The sequence below is a fragment of the Molossus molossus genome, unplaced genomic scaffold, assembly GCF_014108415.1.
Source record: "Molossus molossus isolate mMolMol1 unplaced genomic scaffold, mMolMol1.p scaffold_m16_p_1, whole genome shotgun sequence".
In the NCBI taxonomy this organism is placed as follows: Eukaryota; Metazoa; Chordata; class Mammalia; order Chiroptera; family Molossidae; genus Molossus; species Molossus molossus.
Window position 1 is genome coordinate 193,789,112 of NW_023425344.1, and position 14,710 is coordinate 193,803,821.

Consider the following 14,710-nt stretch of genomic DNA (forward strand, 5'->3'; position numbering starts at 1 on the left):
ATGCAACATGCCTCGATTTGTCTAAAAAGATCCGATCATTCCAAATGAAACTTCAGCTTTGGCAAAAAAAATTGGATGAAAATAAAATTTACTTATTGCCTACCTTATCTGCTTTCTTTGAGGAACATGACATTGAACCAGACAAAAGGATTACGATGATAATTTCTGTGAAAGAACACTTGCACATGCGTACAGACGAAATTTCACCGTACTTTCCAAATCTACCTGACACCCCATTTGCACTTGCCAGAAGCCCATTTACAAAGTTGAAGATGTTCCTGAGACAGCACAAGAGGAATTCATTGAACTTATTAACAGCAATGCAGCAAGAACTGATTTCTCTACAATGCCAGTTACAAAATTCTGGATCAAGTGTTTGTAGTCATATCCTGTTCTGTCTGAGACTATGTTGCACCTTCTTCTTCCATTTCCAACAACATATCTTTGTGAAATAGGGTTTTCCAGCTGGTTGTTTATCAAGTCTAAATACAGAAGTAGGCTTGTTGTGGAAGATGATCTTCATTGTGCTCTTGCAAAGACTGCCCTGAGAATTTCTGATCTGGTGAGAAAGAAGCAATCTCAACCTTCGCGCTGATGTTGGCTTTTTATGAATATTGTCGCAAAATGTAGCAATGTAGTTTACTGTTATATTATACTATACTATACTATACTACACTATACTATTCTATATTATATTATATTATAATATACTGTTATATACTGTTGTTATATTAAGACTGCTACTCATGCTACACCATGCTTCAAGACAAAATTTCATTTACTTGTAATTAGAATAAATATTTCACAATATATAATTACATATTGTTTTTGTGATTAATCACTATGCTTTAATTCTGTTCAATTTGTAACAACAAAAATACATCCTGCATATCAGATATTTACATTATGATTCATAACAATAGCAAAATTACAGTTACAAGGTAGCAACAAAAATAACTTGATTGGGGGTCACCATAACATGAGGAACTGTATTAAAGAGTCGCAGCATTAGGAAAGTTGAGAACTACTGCTCTAAAGGAATGTGATAATTTCTGTTCTTACTGGCAAACTGTGAATTCCAGAAAATAAATCCTAATATTTTAACAAATGTATGGTCTCTACAGGGCCTAAACTGAAGGTGGCAATACTTTTTAATATTTTAACTTGCAATATGTTTAATAATTGATTCATTAGTTTATACTCATTCATACATTTAACAAATATTTATTGATCATCCTCATGTGCCTCTGGCATAATCCAATGAATATGTTCCTATACACAAGAAGCCAAGAACAAATAAAAGTGAAATTATGATTATCATAGAGATGACTACACAATACAAATGAAGGTAAACAAAGGATTTTATGGGACCGAAGATATATCAAATTCAGACCTGAGAAATCCGACAGTTTTCCAAAGAGGGTGATATCTAAGATGACTCTTAAAATATAACTAGGTGTAGCCAAAAATAAAAAAAAGGGGTGTGTGTGTGTGTGTGTGTTGAGGGGGTGGGTCTAGACCACTAAACCAGAGTTTCTTAACTTCAACACTACTGAGAATTTCAAGCTGATTAAGACTGTTATGGGGCCCTGGCCAGTTTGGCTCAGTGGTTAGAGCGTCGGCCTGTGGTCCGGAGAGACCCGGGTTCGGTTCCCGCTAAGGGCACGTACTTCGGTTGCAGTTTGTCCCCAGCCCTGGTTGGTCATGCGGGTGGCAGCCACTCGATGTGTCCCTTCACGTCGATGTTTCTCTCTCTCTCTCTCCCTTCCTCTCTCTCCCTCCCACTCTATCTGTACAAAAAATGGAAAAATATCCTCGGGTGAGGATTAAAAAAAAAAAAAAAAGACTGTTATGGGGTGGTGTCTGGTGTCTTGTAAGATGTTTAAACAGCATCCCTATCCTCTACTCACTTAATGTTGGTAGCACACCCTGTGTGTGAAAACCAAAAATGTTTTCAGATATTGTCAAATGTCCTGAGAGGCAAAACTACCTCCAATTGAGAACCACTGTTCTAGACCAGCACCATCCGAAATGATTGCCACTAGCCACATGTAGCTATTTAACTTCAAATTAATTAAAAGTAAACAAAATTAAAAGTTCAGTTCCTCATGCTAGCCACATTTAAAGGGTTCCACTGCTACCCATGACTAGTGGCTACTATATTGAAAAGCACATATAGAGAACATTTCTACCACCAAAGAACGTTCTAATTGACAAGGCTGTCGTAGACTAAGAGTATCTAGTCTCTTCTCTAACTCTACAGCTATTCTCTACAGCTTGCTGATAGCCGATCGAGGGAGTGGAGAAAGACGAGGTTAAACAAGACAAGTGAGGCCTGAGGATGAAGGGTCTTCAGTACCTTAAGATGGAACAATGGGAGAGCCAGTAAAAGGTTTTAAGCAATGGTGTAAAATAAACAGATCCACATTTTATACAGATGATTGTGATGGTACTCTGGAGAATGAAATAAAAGTGGAGAAACTGAAAGCAGAAAAACAGTTGCAGTAATACCAAGTATGGTGATCTGGATTAATGCAGTGACAGTAGGGTTAGACAGAAATGGAGCAATTAAGGAGGCAGAACTGATGGGACTTGGTGAATGACTAAATGTGAGGTAGGATAATGAAAACACAAGATAACAAATTTAAAGGAAGCAGCTAAACCAGTGCTTAGAGGAAAATTTACAGCATTAAAATGCTTGTAATAGAAAAAATAAAGTTTAAAATTTCTTTATAAAGGAGCTAGAAAAATGAGTAAGGATTCCTTATTAAGGAGCTAGAAAAATAAGAGTAAGCACAAGAAATACATATTACGAAAGAAAGAGAAAAACTGACAAAAACGAGAGAAAAATCAGCGAAGTAAAAACCTGATTTATAAGGAAAGATGAATAAAATTATTAAACCTCTAGCTAAACTTGATCAAGAAAAAAAAAAGAAAAGGGAGATACAAATGGCCATGATCAGGAATGAGAGATAATAGCTACAGATCCTACAGACAGCAAAGGACATATGGTAATATAAATGTCACACCAACAAATTTAGTAATATAGCAAAAATCAACAAATTCTTTGAAAGACACAAATACAAAGTAATGGGGTGGGGGCGGGGAGAAGGGGGGTTAATGGGGGGGGAGGACAATGGTAATACTACCAACAATAAAGAGAAATTTTACAAAAAGAATAGAATAATTTAATAGCTTTATAAACTTTTTCTCACAAGTTTTGATGCTGTTGTAATTTAACTTAGTTATTAAGTAATAGGAAAGGAACAAAGCAAAGGTGAAATATCATAGTTATTTGTGCAGCTTTGTCAGGAAACTGCAGTTTAACACTCCCCAGGTAGCCACTGGTCTGTTCCCCGCTGGAAAAAGGGACTGGACAGGTGAAGTTTAGATACATGCCCAGTCAAGTCTGGGTGACATAGGGAAGGTACTTGCCAGTCAGTCACACCTGGGAACAGGCCCTTGGCCAGAGTAGGCATGGCCACTTGCAAGTACAGGAAGACTTGAGATACTTGAACTCTAAACAAAGGAGTTTGCTCTCCTGGTTCCAGCTCTTGTGCTCTTGCCTCTTGCACTGCTAGCTGCTCCTGGTTGTGGGACTCTCATGCTCCTGCCTTAGCCCACATGGCCCACAGTCATGTGGACCACACACAACGGACTAACTTTCTGCAACTAGATTAATGCTAAACTGGACCTGGCTGTAACATGGAACAGAAACTTTGGGTGCTGGCTTTGTTTCTAGCTCTATTGAATCCCCAGTTGTACATCTATCAGGACTGGATTAAGGGAAATGGGACTTTAGAATCCCAAAGATATAATTCCATGAAAATAAAGCTTCCTACCACATCTCACCCTCCTGTTGGGGCCTCCAGAAATGCTTATTCCAGCAGCACCCCAAAAACCCCACTCCCACTAACAATGGAGAAAGACCATCCATGCATTCCTCTGATTAGTTTCACTAGTGAAATCTATCAAACAGTTAAAGAAGTATAATTAATTTTAAATAATTTCTTCAGAAAATAGAAAAGGAACACTTCCAAATTCATTACATAATGGCAACATTACCCAGATATCCAAAATAGAAAAAGGCAGATCAACAGCCCTAGTTAACACAGACCAGATGAGTCTTTAAAAAACCAGCATGTCCAATGTAGCAATATATAAAAGTATAACACAACATATGAAGTTTATCACAGGAATGTAAAGATGGTTTACTTAAAAAAAAAAATCAGTGTAATTTACCACATTAATAACATATAGTAGTACAATGTGATTATTTTCATAAGTACAGAAAAATCATTTGATAAGATCCATGTATTTATGATTAATTCCCCTTAGCAAAACAGGAAGAGGGGAACACGCTCAACTTGAAAAGACCATTCACAAAAAAGATAATGCTAACATCATACTGTAAGGTGAATGAAAGAATAGTTTTCCCCCTAGATTGACAACAAGGGAAGGGAATCAACTCTAACCATTTCTATTCAACATTGTCCTAGAGGTCCTAGCAGTACAAAAGGTGAGAAAAATAGACATTTAGATTGAAATGGAATTAAACTTTTCTTTATTTATGTGCAATATGATTGAGTAGGCAGAAAATTCAAAGGACTCTTCATATAAGCTACTAGATTCTAATATGTGAACTTTGTAAGTTTGCAGACTATAAAGTCTACATAAATATTGGCAATAAAACACTGAATAACAAACATTTTAAAATGCCATTCGTGAAAGCATCCAAACTCTTAAAGTATTTATTTTAAGCAAAATAATTTAAGTAAAAAATATATAAAATATTACAAAACACTACTGAAATTACAGAAGAACCAACTGATATGAAGATATACCATGTTCATGGATTAGACTTGTCATTAAAATGTCAAATGCCCCCAAACTGATCTATAAATGCACTATAATCCCAGTCACCACCCTCCTAGGTCTTAACAGCATTCTTGAATATATATTGACAACAGACTAAATTTCTCTTTTCTTTCTTTTTTAATCCTCACCTGAGGATATGTTGTTATTGATTTTAGAGAAAGCAAAATGGAGAGAGAGAGAAAGAGAGAGAGAGAGAAACATCAATGAGAGAGAGAACTACCAACTGGTTGCCTCCCGTATGCTCCCAGATTGGGAATTAAACCCGCAACTTAGGTATGTACCCTGACCAGGAATTGAACCAGCAACTTTTTGGTGCTGATGATGATGGGACGATGATGCTCTGACTGACTGAGCTACACAGCCAGGGTCAGACTGAATTTCTTGAGAGCAAGGGAATACCTTTTTTATTCTGGCATTGGCAGATGTGGTATTGAGTAATAATTTTTTTAAGTAAGTGCAAAAGCATCAGTTTCTTCATTTATAAAAGGGAGATAACAAGATTACCTGCTTCAGAGAATTATTGTGAGGCAAATAAATAAATAAATAATGAAAAAAGAGTAAGTGAAAGGGGAAAACATCTCCATGAAGTCTACTTTCTCAACTATTAGGTTAGAAAAGCATAGAGATGATCAAGTTTACCTCTTCTCCCCTGAACTGACTAATCATTTACCTACCTAGAAGCTAATAAGCTAATAAAATCAAAAGCTAATAATATATCAAGTACTATTTCAACACCAGTCACTAAACACCATCCCTTCTCCACACTCAAAAAAGTCAGCTTATAAGAAAGAACCAAACCTTGAATAAGAAAGTTCTGCTGTCACAAGTGGAGAAAGAAGACTAACTACAATGACACTTAAAGGAATCTAACAGTGTAGTCATTAAATATTCTAGAACATATGAAGTATTCCATCAGCAGAAATTTCATGAAAGTCAATTCTATTCCAGTAGCCCTGGTAGCTGCATGCTTCTTCCCTCACATATTTACAAGAAGACCTAAGAAATTACAAATACAATCTAAATTTAAACTATTATAGTGGCTTTAATTCCTAAAGATCAGCAATTCAAACATGAAAAGTAAATTATAGCAACAAAAGCTAACCCATGAAGCATCTTTTTTATCCTTACCAGAAGATATGTTTTATTAATTTTGAAAGAAAGAGAGAGAAACATTGATCAGTTACCTCCCATATGCGCCCTGATGGGGGATCAAACCTGCAACCTAGGTATGTGCCCTGACCAGGAATTGAACTGGCAACATTTGGTGTGCAGGATGATGTTCCAACCACACAGCCAGGGCCCCATGAAGCATTTTAAAAAGCTTTCATTTAAACAAATTCTTAGAGTTCTGTAACTACAATCTAAATTTAAACTATTATTGTGGGATTAATCCCCAAAGTCTAGCAACCCCAATATGACAAAATATGCTATCTCAACAAAACTAACCCATCAAATATCTTAATTTTTATCTTTAAACAAATTTTTTAAAGTTATTAGGACAGAAAAATAAACATCCATGTTATTAAATATTTATGTGATCTTTAATGTAAGTTTCAAAAACATGCAATTACCTCAAATTGTGATCACATTGTTGATGGAATATACGAATGTAGATAGTTTATAGCCAGTTCACCCCTACGGTTGTAATTAAATGTCAAGTTTTATTCACTAAAATTGGGTTAGATATAAAATAAATACTGGCTTGGTAACAATATATTTTATATAGTGGTAAAAGCCTTATTAGACAAGAATTTTAAGATGAGTTATTTTACTTACCAAAATGCAGTCCACTTTAGATTGTACAGTTTTGCTGGGGGAAAAAAGAAAAAAAGAAAGGTTAACAAGAATGACGTGGTAATTAGTCTTCCCTACTATGAAAAAAATAAGTTAAAACTCCTTATTAGATCAGGCATTACATCCTAAAACTACATTTTCATACACACACAAAAAAATCTACTTCCCATTCACTGTACTATATTGAATCCCAAAGCATGATCAGAAATGTTTTCTGAATTCACTGCTACAGTCAAACTGTTACTACACAATATCATTTTAACAGATGTTCTGAATAAATAAGTTTTTAATGACATATAAAGTGAAGATGTATTATATTTAGATATAGGATACAGAGTTTACAACGAATTATGATTTTTATTGTACGCCTGCTCCTCTGGACAATAATTTGTTTAGCATTTAAAATGCATAATGGTATAATATTATCTGAAGTTCTAAAGACTTGTTATAGAGTCTCTCTTCCACCACCCCCACCTATTTGTGTATACACGCACACACACACCCCCAGAAAAGGATTCCCTAGACATAAAAGTAATAACAGAGATTAACTAATATGGTAATAAACTGGAGAGAGAGAATATATTTAGAAATAAATAACACAACAAAGCCAGTATATATCAATTTAAGTGAGCTGCTAAATATAAATGAACTATTAATATATAATATAAATGAGGCCAGTATAAAATAACTGAACTGTCATTTGGATTCTGTTGTAACACATTAAAGTAAAAATGCAATGAAATCATGCATAAATCCAGATTTAGTTTGTATAATTTTTAAAAGATGTTACAAATCAAATTATTTTCCATAAATATTTAGAGCCAAATAAATGTCAAAAAAAGAAAAGTGGTTATCTGCCTTTGCATATCGCTATAGAGTAAATAAAAACCAGCATTTAAATCCTATTTGTTACTGCAATCAATAATCTCAAAACTTTACACCTGTACTCAGATTTCAAATTTCATTTTCTAAAAAACAAAGTATGACCAAATTAAATTCAATTGCAAAGTTCAGAATGACTAAAACGAAGCAAGTAAATAATACCTCTAGGTAAGAGGAACGGAAATCCCCTTACCATAGTACTACAGAATATTTTTAGAGGTCTTGAAATTTTTTGGGATCATCTGTATAGCTTATTACCCATTAACAGCTGAAGTGTGCTATTTTTTCTCTCTTCTTAGTAACTCCCAGTTTACCTGAGAAAACAATCTATACAGTTAGAATTGCTGCTAAAAAGTAATACAGCAAGAATCCACCCATTCTCAGCACTACAATCATTTCCCGTCTAAAGTGTTATTATAACGTTCTAACTGGTCTTCTTGCTTCTGCCTTTATTCCACCAACAACAGGCTATTTCCCTCAAAGCAACCAGAGTGATTCTCTGTCCAAACCAGGTTAGTCCTTTGCTCCATAGACTTTCACGTAGCCAACAAAGCCCTGCATGGTTCACCTCTCTATCCCTTTCATCTCCTACTCTACTCTGCTACTCATTCATTCAGCTTCTGCCACACTGGCCTCCATGCTACTTCTCAAGGCAGGAGCAGGGCCTTTGCACTAGCTTTGTTGGTCGCTGCTGATACTCTTCTCCCACATAATTATCTGTTCATTTTCTTTTGACTTTGCTTGATGTTTTCTTTTACAGACAGTTCTTCCCATAAAAATAATTCTTCATCACTCTTTATCCCTCTTCCCTTGCTTTACTTTTCAGTACTGCACTTATCACTAGTTATTGTGTATTTTTATTAATTCATATGTTTATTATCTTCCTTGACTAGAATTTAAACTCTGTTTGAGAAGGCTCTGTCTGTTTTGCTCACTGCTATATTATTATCTGGCACATGTTAGGTACTCAATAAAATCTGTTGAATGACTAAGTTTCAAAAGACATATGTTGTCTCCCATATGAAGAAAATTCTGGAAAGATAGGGACCATGTAAGAAAAAGATTTTAGAGAAATTAACATGAAATTTAAAATGTGATTATTTTTATTTAAAAAACTTTTTTTCTTTATTGATCTTAGAGACAGAGGAAGGGAGAGGAAGAGAGAGAGAGAGAGAAACATCAATGAGAGAGAACAACTTGATTGGCTGCCTCCTGCGTGCCCCCCACTGGTTGATCCAGCCCACAACCTGGGCACGTGCCCTGACCAGGAATCAAACCAGCAACCTCTTGGTGCATCGGGTCAACACTCAACTACTGAGCTAAAAGGGCCAGGCAAAAATGTGATTATTTTTAAACAAAATATATTCCTATTCTATCAGAAACAGACTGCTCTATGGGATATATAAAGAGGATCACTATGTCTCACAAATAATGTGGTAAATCCCTAAAAGGTATATGTAAAAGACACCTTTGAAGAATAAGTTTATAAAGTAAAATAAAAGTACTTCTCAGTTAGATAGGAACCTTGGCAATCATTTAATCTAACCTTTGATTATTTTTACTTCATACTTAATACAAGCATAGTAGAAGGATATAGATGGAAATTTAAGTCCCCTTTGTTCTTCTGACCACTCTCATACCACCCCCTTCCTTCCCAGATGACCATCTGATATGTAACCTTCACAGTTGATATTTCAATACTGAAATCAGATACACAAATATCTATAAGCACCATAGACTATTTTTCAGTGAAGCTTTTAAATGTTGATATAAATGCCATTACAGTATATATTTTGTGCTTTGTCTTTTTTCATTCAACATTGTTTTTAAGACCTACACATGTTGATACACTTAAGATAAAGTTCATTCACTTTAACTGCTAAAAAGTATTCCATTAAGTGAATATATCAAATTTATTCATCCATTTCTCTACTGAAAGCCAACTTGTACTTTCTAGTTTTTCTACAAAACTGATTGTTTTTGTACATGACCTTGCACGTGTATCCTAGTATACACATGCAAAAATTTCTCAGTAATAAGTCAAGAAGTTGATTTTCCGGGGTTCACAGTAATATCTTTCCAATTTTATTATATATTACCAAATTTCTCTCCCAAGAACTTGTATCCATTTATACTTTCACCAGCAGTATATGACAGTCCCTGTTTTCTCACAACCTGCGTAAATATATATACATGCCTTTTATATGACATAAAAAATACAGATACTAACTCGCCATTCTAATACAGACTTTTTAATTTGTCATTTTCCCAATTGCTAGCTATGCTATGTACCTTTTCACCTGCTTTATTGTTCATATGAGTTATAATCTTTGCCCATTTCTAAGTTAAGTTAACTACCTATTAAAATGCAGGAGCTCTTGCCCTGGCCGGTTTGGCTCAGCAGTTAGAGCATCAGTCCGTGGACCAGAAAGTCCCAGATTCAGTTCCCACTAAGGGCACGTACCTTGGTTGCAGTTTGTCCCCAGCCCGGTCAGGGTCGTGTGGGTGGCAACCAGTCAGTGTGTTTCTCTCGCATCAACGTTTCTCTTGCCTTCCCACTCTAACTGAAGATAAATGCAAAAATGTCCCCCAGTGAGGATAAAAAAAAAAATAGTAGCTCTTTATATATTCTGGATGCTAATCCTTTGCTAAATACATTTAATTTTGTTGATATATTTTAATGATATCTTATGAAATGAAAGTAGTAATGATATTTGCTAAAGTTTAAAATTTTGACAAATGTATTAATTTTTTTCCTTTAAGACTTATGTTTTGCCCTGCCAGTGTGGCTCAGTGATTCAGCGTTGTCCCACGCACCAGGAGACTGCCAGTTCAATTCCTGTTCAGGGCACATGCCTGGGTTGCAGGCTTGATCCCCAGTAGGGAGCCAATCAATGTTTCTCTCTCATCAATGTTTCTATTTCTCTCTCCCTCTCCATTCCATTCTCTGAAATCAATAAAAACATATTTAAAAAAAAAAGACTTGTTTTTTTTGTCTTAAGAAATCCTAACATCTAGCTAAGATGTTAGACTTTCTGTATTTCATTATAAAAATGCTTAAGTCAGTGTTTTCAATCTTGATCTTTATTCTAGCTAAAATTTATTCTTATGTATGACGTGTGTGTGTGTGTGTGTGTGTGTGTGTGTGTGTTGTGTGTGTGTGTGTTTCCCCCTACCTGATAAGCCAATTGTTCCCTACTCTATTATATTATGCCAAGTTTCCATATATACTGGAATGTGTCTCTGGCTTTTTTTTTTAATTATTAATCTACTTGTCTATCCCCAAGCCAACATGACAGTTGGATTTTTTTAGTGCTTTAAAAATTAGGCCTAGTTATTTGCTTGCATGACCCTCCTTGCCCATTTTAAGAACAGTCTTGATAATTCTTGGAGCTTTAATTTTCCAGGTGAGTTTTTCAGTTCCAATTCCATAAATGTCCTGCTAAAATTTTTTTGAACTGTACTAATGTTATAGATGGAACTGGGGAAGTTGATTAATAATTAGATTTATTTTTGTCTAACCTTAAAAGTCTTGTGATTTTCTCTTTACCCTTTGTTGGAAAAGGTCCTAGGTAGCTTATAAATGGTATTGTGAATTGTACTTTTTTATTATAACTCAAACTATTTATTGCTGATGTGCACAAAAACTATTAATTTTCTATGCTAACTTTATATCCAGCAGTCTTCCTAAACTCTTATTAGTTCTAATAGTATGTAGACTCTATTGTAGGTAATAATTTCACTTACACATTAATGAAAACATTTCTCTTCCTTTCCAATTTTTATACCACTTCCCCCACCCCCTTTTCTTATCTAATTACTTTGGCTAAAATCCCTAGTCTAATGGTGAAGAGTAGTAGTGATAGCTGACATCACTGTTTTATTCCAAATTTTGTTTTAAAATTTTAATATGATGTAATATTCCATTTAGTTGGTGATTTTTTTTTTATCTTCACCAGAGGACATTTCTGCATTTATCTTCAGATAGAGGCGGGGGGGAGGGGGAGAGAAACATCAACTTGAGAGAGACACATCAAGTGACTGCCACCCACACCACCCCAACCGGGACCGGGGACAAACTGCAACCGAGGTACATACCCTTAGTGGAAACCGAACCCAGATCTCTCTGGTCCACAGGCCAACACTCTAACCGCTGAGCCAAACTGGCCAGGGCAGGTTGGTATTTTATAATTTCCTAAAACATTCCTTGAATACTGGATGCTTTGACTGACTCAAAATAAAATAATGTTTTAATACTGTAATGTTCTGCTTTGGAAAATGACATGGTTAAGTTACACTGGGGTAATTTTCCCACATGTAACCATTACGTATTGTGGACAAAATAAAAATGAACACAAGATGAAAGAGAGTGACCAAAAGCAGGTAGCAAATGGAGAGAACTCATCCTTAAAAGAAAAGAACTACACTTTGCATATAAGGCTGTTTCTGTGAGCACTTATCTGCCCACACAGCAATAATCACTCAGCATCGAAGCAGAAACCAGCTGCCTTCCCAGCAGAGGAGCCAGAGGACAAAGTGTGGGGCTGTCAGAGTGAAAGATGAAATCCCAGAAAGGAAGGTGCCACAAAATTTTTGTATAAACTATGTCCAAATATTTGAATGACCTTCGTGTGCAGAAGACTCTGAGGTTTTCAGCAAAAAGCAACAGCAGGAAGGTGGAAAGATCTGAGTTGAGCCTTCTGCTGCTGCCTATCTCAGGAGAGACAATGTTGGGAGTTTGAATCCAGCCATGTTAACTGTCTACCAGAACAACAACAACAACAACAAACAACACCCATCAGAAAAAATAACAGAATCCAAAGAGTACAATATATTTCCCACAATGCTCATTACACAAGCAAAATCTACCAGAATGAAGAAACAGAAAAAAAGAACCCAGAGTTAAGAAAAACAAAAACAAACAAACAAAAAACAGCTCATAGAAACCAAATTCTAAATGATCTAGCTGTCAGAATTAGCAGAAAAGGACTTCAAAGGAGGTATTATAAATATGTTCACGTATTTAAAGGAAAATAAAATCATGTTAAACGTATACACAGTAAAAAATCTCAGCTGAGAAATGGAAGCTATGAAAAAAACAAAAACAAATGGAAATTCTAGAACTAAAAAGTATATCTGAAATGAAAAAAAATACATCGAGTTACCTTAACAGCAAATCAGATACAGCAGAAAAATAAAAAGGTCACTAAATTGAAAATAAATCAATACATCTTACATGGCCAAAATTTCCCATGAAATACAAACTTACATATCCAAAAAGCTTAGCAAACTCCAAACAGGATAATTATAAAGAAAACCATACAAAGTTGCATCACAGTTAAAGGGATGAAAACACAAAGATGAAAAGCAAATCTTAAGGCAGCCAGAGTAAAGTGACACTATACATATACAGTAAAAAGGTGATATGAATGACAGCTGACTTCTGCAAAAGAGATACCAAAGCAGGTCAGGATGTACAGAAAACTCCTTTCAACAAAGGCTGATGGACTATCTGGACATATCTACCTATAAACAGATGAATATACCTCCTTCTACAGAAAGTTTTGAATTGGATCATAAAATTAACCCTAAGAGTTTAAACTATAAAGAGCTTAGAAGAACTCTTAGGAGAATATCATGACCTGAGAATATACAAAAGCATCTTAGGGTACAGAAGCAATACCATTTAAGAAAAATAAATAAGCCTCCATCAAAATGAAAATCAAGTTCTACTTTTCAAGACATCATAAGAAAATAAGCCACCAACTGCAAGAAAATATTTGCAAAATACATATCTGATATAAGACTTATACCCAGAAAATATAATGAATTCCTACAACTGTGGATCCTAAGAAGATAATCTACCAATAAGGACTCCTGGTGGCTAACTGGGCTCAAATTTAAAAGCAGAGCTTAGCAGCCCTTTCTAAAGAGGGGCTTCTCATACAAGCCACACTTCAGGGAGAAGCATGCACTAAGCTGCCTGCCTTCCACACTGTGTTCCTGCTACCTGAGCCAGTCCTTATAAAATTCCTAGACTAGTATTTCAACAGAACCGAGGCTTTCCCCGTCCAATCAGAGCTACATAGTTATATTCTCCATCAATGTATTCACCAACGAATCAAAGAGGTTCTATTCTGACCAATCAGGACAGTGCTTTCTGGGCTAATCATACTGCAAGGATTTGGAGTCCTCTTTCATGAGGACAGACCAACCAGGCACTAGGGGTGGAGACCTCTGTCTATATAAGTCAGCTCCCCTCTGGCTCAGGGAGCAGCACACTTTCCCTTTCCACTGAAGGCTGCATTTATGTAGCTGGAGCTGAAACACAGAAACTAAACTCCAAAGGTATCTGGAAGGACCAGAGTGGAGAAGAGCAGGCAGAACAAAGCAGACCAGCACAGAGCAGAGCTGTCAAGTCAGAGAGGGGCCTGGCCCCAAAGCTTCCTCACCACCATGCTGTTTCACAGCCTGCTGCTTCATAATTGAGTTGTAACATGACTGAGCTGTTCTCACCAGACGTGCTATATCACACTGAATGAAGTTTCCTTCTTCATCACACCCCACGCTGGGGGCTCCTGTTGGTATTGAATTGATGTCAATGACCATTGGTTGACACAACTCAATTAACAAAGACAGGTAACTCCATTACTAAATGAGCAAACAACTGGAATAGATAATTCATAACAAAAGTATACACAAATGTCCAGGAATAGATAATTCACAAAGAGAGGGTGTACATTTGTCCAATAAGCACATGAAAAGATGTTCAACATCATTAGTCATCAAAGAAATGTAAGTCAAAATCATAATGATATACTATTATATACTCAATAGGATGGCTAAAATTCAAAAACAAAAACAAAAAAAATTAACAAGAATTTGGAGCAACCACCACTGTTATACATTTCTGGTGGAAATTTAAATGGTAAAACTTTGGAAAAACTTAGTAATTAGGGCCTGGCCGGGTAGCTTAATTGGTTAGTGCCTTGTTCCAATATGCCAAGGTTGTGGCTTCAATCCCTGATCAGGGTACATACAAGAATAACCAATGAATGCATAAATAAGTGGAACAACAAATCAATGTTTCTCTCTCTCAACATCAATAAAAAAAAATTAGTAAATATAAACCTACCTTATAATACAGCAATTCTAT

General features: G+C 35.7%; 1 protein-coding gene across 3 annotated transcripts in view; it reads right to left on the bottom strand.

Annotated features, from left to right (window-relative positions):
* The window catches only part of RFX7 (regulatory factor X7), a 129,376-nt gene that overhangs the window by 57,322 nt on the left and 57,344 nt on the right, over positions 1-14,710 (bottom strand). For all 3 annotated transcript variants that reach the window (XM_036262888.1, XM_036262898.1, XM_036262907.1), the window contains exon 2: positions 6,655-6,688. In XM_036262888.1, the coding sequence (XP_036118781.1) occupies positions 6,655-6,688 (34 nt within the window). The remainder of the gene's footprint in view (positions 1-6,654; positions 6,689-14,710) is intronic.